Genomic DNA, 8,583 nt, shown 5'->3' on the forward strand with positions numbered 1-8,583 from the left:
TACATATATAATATAATATAATATAATATAATATAATAAATTGTACTGTGTAAGGTGGACTTACTCTTCGGATCTGTAGCCAGATAGGATTTTGGAGAGTCTTGAGGCAATCCAATACCATACTTGTTAACTGCCATGACCCGGAAGTAGTATTCTATTCCTGGTGTCAGATTTGTGATTTTGAAGCTTGTTTTTTTCAAGTCATTTGTGCAATTTGTCCATGTCTTTCTATCAACCTCACGCTTCTCAACAACATAGTTTAGGATTGGGCTACCACCATCATTTTCTGGAGGCAACCATGCAAGCTGGCAGGTTGTCTTGGTGATGTCAGTTGCCTCTAGTCCACCAACGGGACCCGGAGTATCTGATGGCAAATTTCACTTGTTTAGTGACAGTATGGGGTATTAAGTAAAAGCATTGCTTATTTTATTTTTAAAATGCATTTTTTTTTTACAAATGTAAGTTTACCTAAGACTTTAACACGAACAAATACAGCCTTTTCTCCAGATGCATTGGAAAGGGTCAAAGAATATTTTCCAGAGTCTTCACGTGAGCACTCCGGAATCACAAGGAAGGTCATAGTATCAATCTGATCCACATGTCCCCTCCTAATGACATTGTCAACACCAATGCGCTTCCAAGTCACTTTAGGTGCTGGCCTTCCTCTAATTGTTGCAAAAAGTCTAATAGGACATCCTGCTCTTACACTAAGGCCTTTTCTTAGACTGGCATCAAGATCAATCTCTGGAGGTTCTGTTGTAAAAAAAAATAAAAATAAAACATAAGCATACTGAATTTCAAAGGTAATCATATGAATGACACTTTAAAAAAATGCTTACCATGGATCTCCTTTGGTGATACAGCTTCCTTGAGGTTTGCAGGGCGGCCCATGCCAACTTGGTTTTGAGCAGAAACCCGGAATTCATATTCCTGCCTCTCATCCAAGTTAATCATTGTAAATTCAGTTATGACAAGCTGTCCAGCAGTATTACATTTCTTCCAGCCTTCCTCTGGATCTCTCTGTTGTTCACCTTCCACTTGCACCTTATCCCTCATTTCAACCAGATATCCAATAATTGGAGCACCACCATCATACACAGGCTTCACCCAGCCAAGTGTAATAGATGTCTTTGTGCTGTCAACTACTTTAAGGCTGCCAGGGGGACCAGGGGGTTCTAAATGGTACATGCAATGCCAGTTTAGTTTAAAACAAATAAATGCATCAGTAAGAAAAAAATATATTTAAAAAAAAAAACAGAAAAATACTATAACAGATAACAGACTATACATACCAATTGGATCTTTTGCAGTAATAGGTCTGGATGGTTTGCTTGGTTCTCCCAAACCTACTTCATTTTCAGCTTTAACACGGAATTGATAATCATGGTTAGGGATCAAATTGGTGACCTTCATACGCCTTTCAGAGATAGGGCTCTTTGTGACAGGGACCCATCGAACAGCCCGCTTCTCTTTTCTCTCCAGAATGTAGCCAGTGATAGACTTTCCACCATCATTTTCAGGAGGAGCCCATACCACAGTCATCTCATCTTTACCAATTTTGGTTACCTCAGGTGCATCAGGTGGACCAGGCCTGTTGTATTGTGTCTTAGCAGTAATAGGTTTGCTCTCCATTGGTGGTCCAGTTCCCATCTTGTTTTCCGCTCTGACCCTGAATATGTATTCATTTCCTTCAACAAGACGTGTTACATTACAGTAACTGGTGACAACAGAAGCAGAGTAAGTGGACCAGACCATTCTTCTTGTCTCACATTTCTCTAGAATATAGCTGTCCACCTCACAACCACCATCATCCTCTGGAGGATCCCATACAACTCTGCACTTGTCTGTGGAAATTCCAGAAATCTTCAAATCTCTGACAGGTCCTGGTATGTCCAAAACTGTAACATTGGCATATGCTGTGAATGATCCTGCTGAGTTTGTAGCAGTGACCACATACTTTCCAGTATCACTACGCTTGGTTTTAGTAAGGAGGAATTTGGAGTAATCATGTCCAGTGTCAATGCTGATTCTTGGGTTATCGCCTGTAGCCTTTTCCTTCACCCAGGTAACCTCAGGCTGTGGTTTTCCTCTAAGTCCAGCTTCAAGTCGAACTGATTCACCAGCTTTGACCACAACAGTTCCAACAAATTTCAGGTCAAGAACTGGTTTCTGAACTTCTTCTTTGACAAGAATATCAGATGTCCTAACCCATGCACTCTCTCCTCCATCGTTTGTTGACTGGACTCTAAATTGATAGGTGTGGTTCTCAACGCATTTGTCTACCATAAAGAATGTCTCTTTCAAGACTCCTTCATGTGCCTTCTCCCATTCTTCAGCATCCTTTTCTTTTTTCTCCAAATAGTAGCCCAGGTTAGGACTGCCACCATCATAATCGGGTTTTCTCCATTTAAGAAAAACAAAGTTCTTACCAATATCACTGACGTGGAAGTTCTCTGGCTCTCCTGGCTTCTGAAGTGGATCGATTGCAAGGATAGGAGTTTTGGTTTCTGTTGCTGGCCCAGGACCGCACTTGTTCTCAGCAGACACACGGAATAAATACTCATGATTTTCCATGAGTTTAGTCTTTACCTTGCGATTTGTGCAGTCAGATGAAATCATTGACCAGGCTCGTATGCTTGGCTCCCGACATTCCACAATGTAATTTGTGATCTCAGTGCCTCCATTATCCTCTGGTGCATCCCAGGACACCATGCAAGAGTTTTTAGTTACATAGGTAAGTGTAAGATTTTGGCAGTGCCCAGGTCTATCTAGAACATTTACTGTAATAGTAGCTGAGGCCTCTCCAGCTTCATTAACAGCCTTCAATGTATACTTTCCATGATCTGCTCTGGTTGCTTCCTTGATACGCATATGCAGTACTGGGAAGTTGTTCGTTAAAGTGGTGCGCTTGTCCCTTTCCAAAACACTTTCACCTTTGCTCCAAGTGATTTCTGGATCAGGTCTTGCTTTCACATATGCTACAACATTAATGTTATGTCCAACACGAACAGTTACACGGTCACGACATGTGGCGTCCATCTCAATTTCTGGAGGAATAACAATATCCTTAGCAACAACTGACTCTGGAACTTCCCTGGTCTCACCTTCCCCAATCATGTTGACAGCTTTAACACGGAACCTGTATTCCGTGCCCTCTGTCAGTCCCTTTACTCTATAAGCACACTGTTTAATTAGATCATCCTTATTGACTTTCTCCCACTCAGCATCTCCCTTTTGGTATTCAACTATATATCCTAAGACTGGACTGCCTCCATCTCTTGTGGGTCTGATCCAGACTAAGTCAGCATATGTGCAACTGTAGTCCTTTACCTTAGGGTTTACTGGAGGTCCTGGAACAGTAATTGGTCTGCAAGGTTTGGCAGAATCTGAAATAGGTGATGGTCCACTAAAGCCAGCAATATTTTCAGCAAATACTCTGAACTCATATTCATTGCTTTCAAAAAGGCCAAGAACTCTGTATCTAAGGTCCTTGCAAGGTGTTTTATTCACTCTAATCCATTTGCCTCCTTTATGTCTTCGCTCAATGATATAACCACTGATTGGACTACCACCATCAAAGAGAGGCATTGTCCATCCAAGTGTGAGGGCATCTTCAGAAATATCAGATGCAACTGGTTTTCCTGGATGGCCAGGGGCCTCAAACTGGTGTCGTGCTACAGTTGGTGCACTTTCAAGAGCTGCGCCTATTCCCATTTTATTTTCAGCACGAATTCTCACAACATACTCAACTCCCTGCTGCAAACGAGAAATCTTGAGCCTAGTGGAAGTGCTGCCAGAACTTACTCCTCCCCAAGTTTCCTTATTTGATTCCCTCTTCTCAACAATATAGTTCATGACTGGGCTTCCACCATCATCTTTGGGAGGACGCCATTCAATAACCATGGAGTCAGGAGTCACTTCAAGGATATTAACAGGACCTATTGGGGCAGCTGGCACATCAAGAACTGTGACATTCAGAGAAACAGTCTTACTCCCTGCTGAGTTAGACACTGTCAGAATATAGATTCCAGTGTGATTTCTAGTGCAGTCAGCAATGCTCAGAACAGTGGAGAAGTTGTCAGTGTCAATTTTGATATTGCCTTCACTCTTGATTTCCTCTCCATCAATGACCCATTTGGCAGTGGGAACTGGAAGGCCTCTCATAATGGCAGGCAATCTAATAGTGCTTCCAGCTTTCACAATGATTCCCTCTATCAACTTCACATCCACCTCAACAATTGGTGGTACTACAAAGAAATAGAAGAAAAACATTTTATAATACAAAGTGAAATCATATTTTAAATTAATTATACAGAATGTTAAAATTTTAATCTAACCTAATTTTTCCTGGCAAAGTACTGGCACAGTGGTGTCTGGTCTACTTAGACCAATTGCATTCTCTGTCTTAACACGGAACCTGTAGGTCTTTCCTTCTTCCAGTCCAGTCACATGACACTCAGGGATACTGACAGTCTTAAAAACTACCCAATCCCTTTCACCTTCTTCTTGGTACTCGACCAAGAACCCTGTGATGTCACTTCCTCCTGTACGATCAGGCCAATTCCACTGGAGCCATACTTCAGTTTTGTCAGCATCTACATGATGCAGGTCTTTAGGTGGACCAGGTGGGACTGAAATTTCCAGTTGAATAACAAAGTTAGTTTTTTTTTTTTTTTAATTATATTACACTTTTTAGATGCTCAAAGCATTATTATGTAGAAATGTTCACAGGCCATACTTACAAAGTGGATTCATTGCTTTAATAGCTTTTGGTGTCTCAACATATTCACTTCTTCCAAACTGATTTTCAGCTGCCACACGGAACATGTATGACGTTCCCTCAATCAAATGTTTGGCCATCATGCTACGTTTTTTGGATGATGAGCAGACCGGCACCCATTGTGCAGATGCTGCATCCTTTTTCTCAACAACAAAGTTAGTGATGCGTGTACCACCATTATCTTCTGGGTCTTTCCAAGACAGCTGGGCAGAATCACTTCTGACATCAGATACTCTGAGATGCTGAACTGGTCCAGGCTTGTCTATAAAAACAAACAAATAAAACAACAACTTAACATGCTGCATAAAAAGAACAGTATTTAATTTTCATTTTATTTATTTTGTATATTATTCTTCTTATAAATAAGAACATATTCTTTAAATATATATACCAAGAACCAGCACGGTGCATGTTGCTGTCTTTGATCCAGCAGGATTTTCAACAGTAAGTGTATAATCTCCACAATCTGCACGGGTGCAATAACGCATCTCTAGTTTGGTTGCTGTTCCAGATGTTTCGATCTCTGATCTTGTTGGAACATCTGCCTCATTTTTCTTCCATGTGACTTTGGGGAAAGGTATTCCCTTGATTCCAGCAATAATATTAATATGGGTTCCAGCCATTGCTTTGATCTCACGAGGCATGCCCAAATCAAGTTGAAGTTCTGGGGGCTCTATTGACAATAGGCAAAAAACAAAAACATTTAATATTTCCACAGACATTTCCTTAAATGCAATAAAAAGCATAATATGCATAATTAGAGAAGTCATCCATATCCAAGTATGCGTAAATTACCAAGTCTGTCTTGTGCTCGAACAGGCTCTGGTACATATGCAGGATCTGATTCACCAGCAGCATTCACTGCCTTTACTCTGAATCTGTAAAGTGCACCATCCTCAAGGTTGATGACCTTGAATGTAGTGCCCTGGCAAGAATCAGGTGTTTGATTAACTTGGAGCCATTCTTCATCTCCAGCTTTCTGATACTCAAGGAGATAGCCAAAAATTTTGCCTCTGCCACTGTCTTTTGGTGGTTGCCAAGAAAGAGTGACAGAATCTTTTGTCTTGTCAATTGCTACTGGAAGTACAGGTGGGCTTGGGATCACTGTGAGAAGAAATAAAAAAAATAGGAGTTTAATAATTGGACAAAAATTTGGAAAAAAAAAAAAATTCATCATTACACACATACCAATAGGATCTTTGGCATAAATAGGCTTTGAGGGTGGACTGGGGTCACCAATGCCAATCACATTCTCTGCCATGACACGGAATTCATATTCACATCCCTGGAGAAGATCAGGAACCCAGTATTCTGTGTTAGGGTAAATGCGTTCTTTTCCAGCTCTAGCCCACGTGTTGGCCATGGTCTCCTTCCTTTCAACAATGTAGTTTGTAATTGGTTTTCCACCATCAGCAGGCTGAAGCCATGAAATAAGCGCTGTATCTTTATAGATTTCTTTTACCACAGGTGCTTGTGGAGCATCTGGAACCTCTGCAAGTGTTAGAAAATTGAGAGCATGAGTGAGGTTCTTGATCATATATTAAATGATTGTTCTTAAAATTATTAGTGACCATTATATTAGGAACTGTTACTTACTGAAAACATCTTTTGCTTTTGTCTCAGCAGATAGCAGTGGATCACTAATGCCATGAATATTCTGAGCACAGATTCTAATGATGTACTCTCTTCCCTCAATCAGTTTTGGAACTCTGCATGATGTCCTTGTGCAAGATTCTGTAACAGGCATCCACAGATCCCTGTTGGTGTCTCTCTTTTCAATAATATAGTTAGAAATAGCAGCTCCACCATCATCCAGTGGGGGCTTCCAAGAAATGAGCATATAATTCCTATAGATTTCATCAAAGACAACAGGACCCTCTGGAGGTTGTGGACGATCTGAAAAAGTCAAAATACATATGATTTACAATTAAATTAGCATAAATAATAGCAAGATAATTAAATAATGTGCTTGACTAAATAATAAATTAGCCTACCAACAACAATAACAGTACATATGCCCTTGCGTGAACCAATGGAGTTCTCTAGAAGAACAGTGTACTTTCCACTGTGATCACGTTTTGACTTTGCAATAGTCAAGAACAATTTTTTCTTTGTGCTAGTGATAGCAATTTCTTCATTTGACTGAAGCTCCTCATCATTTTTGAACCATTTAATAGTTGGTGCTGGCTTTCCTGTGTATCCACTTTGAAGAGTGCAAGTTTCCCCAACACGAACAATGACCTTGTCACGGAACTCAAGATCAAGATTTGGTGGTTCTAATAAAAAGTATAATACACAATAAATTATAAATTGTCAAAAAAAATGAAATTAAAGAACAAATCACCTGCATGCGCTTACTTACCAAACTCTTTTTTGCATGTAACTGGTTTGGTGCTGAATGATGGTTTGCCTTGACCGATTTGATTCACAGCACTAACTCTGAATTCATAAGAAGACCCTTCTTTAAGACCCACGTGTGTGAATTTACGTTCCATTAGTTTGTCGTCTACAGCAATACGGCTGAAGTTGTCCTGTCCGATAAGACGAACCTCAAGAACATAGCTTGTAATGTCTGAACCTCCATCATACTTGGGAGGTCTCCATGCAACGCTGATTGAATCATTTGTTATGGCTATCACCTCCAGATCCTCTGGGCGCTCAGGTACAGCTGAAAAAGTTTACATGAGTGAGACATTTTACAAGTAATTTAAAGTGACAATATATCTAAATGAGAAATATTGATACAATGAAACAGAGACTTACAGAGTGGATCCTTGATGACGACAGGAGCTGCAGTCTCAGTGAACGGACCTAGTCCAATAATATTTTCAGCCGCAATTCTAAAGAAGTAACCCTTTCCATCAATAAGACCTTGGACAACAGCATTGTGCCTTGTGACAGTATATGTCACTGAAGTCCAGCCTCTACGGTCAGCTTCTCTCTTCTCAATTATATAGTTGGTGATAGCAGAGCCACCATCATCTTCAGGAGAGTACCATGTCAACTTACAAGAGTCAGTAGTAAGATTCTCACCCGAGAAAGGCAGACCCACAGGGCCAGGGACATCTGTGAAGAAATAAAACAATTAGTGTTTTTTACTTTCCTGAAATAATTTCAGAATTCAGACTCAAAGAAAAAACACTCACCCAGCACTTCAACAATGACTGCTTTCTTCCTCTCTCCACCTGCATTCTTGGCAGTCAGCGTATAAATGCCTTGGTGTTGCCTCCTGCAGTTTTTGATAACCAGAGCTGAACTTATAGAGGTGGTCTCAACAGCAGCCTCCTTTGGCAAATCACCATCGTCTCTATTCCAAATAATCTCTGGAGCAGGCTTTCCTGACACATAGGCCAGGATGCGGATTACTCCACCAGCATGAACAACAATCTTTTCCTTGACAGTTGCATCCAGGTCAACCTCAGGGGGAACTAAAATATATGGCAAATAAATATGAAGTAACATGAAAGTATTAAATAGATTATTATAAAGACAAATCTAAAATGTAAACCAATGCTTACTTGTCCTGTCCTTGACTTCTATCACATCAGAAACCTCACCAGGTTCTCCCACACCTGCAGAATTTACAGCTCTCACTCTAAATCTGTAGAGTCCAAGCTCTTTAAGACCAGGAACAACAAATTTGGTGCCTCTGATTTCCTTGTCTTTAACCTAAACAGATTTTTTTTTAAATGAAACAAAACATACAATAAATAACAATATGCATATCTGTACATCTACATATCTATATAGACAGATAAACAGAGACAGAGAGAGAAAGAGAGAGAGAGAGAGAGAGAGAGAGA

At 40.3% G+C, this 8,583-nt stretch overlaps 1 protein-coding gene across 1 annotated transcript in view; it reads right to left on the reverse strand.

Annotated features, from left to right (window-relative positions):
• The window catches only part of LOC122351560 (titin-like), a 152,005-nt gene that overhangs the window by 51,704 nt on the left and 91,718 nt on the right, over window positions 1-8,583 (reverse strand). The window contains 15 exon segments of the mRNA XM_043248710.1: window positions 65-364; window positions 469-753; window positions 840-1,175; window positions 1,293-4,247; window positions 4,338-4,631; window positions 4,743-5,042; window positions 5,172-5,453; window positions 5,576-5,884; window positions 5,969-6,271; window positions 6,377-6,676; window positions 6,775-7,056; window positions 7,143-7,448; window positions 7,544-7,846; window positions 7,927-8,208; window positions 8,299-8,449. Coding sequence (XP_043104645.1) covers window positions 65-364; window positions 469-753; window positions 840-1,175; window positions 1,293-4,247; window positions 4,338-4,631; window positions 4,743-5,042; window positions 5,172-5,453; window positions 5,576-5,884; window positions 5,969-6,271; window positions 6,377-6,676; window positions 6,775-7,056; window positions 7,143-7,448; window positions 7,544-7,846; window positions 7,927-8,208; window positions 8,299-8,449 — 6,988 coding nt within the window.

Source organism: Puntigrus tetrazona, chromosome 9, assembly GCF_018831695.1.
Source record: "Puntigrus tetrazona isolate hp1 chromosome 9, ASM1883169v1, whole genome shotgun sequence".
Lineage (NCBI taxonomy): Eukaryota > Metazoa > Chordata > Actinopteri > Cypriniformes > Cyprinidae > Puntigrus > Puntigrus tetrazona.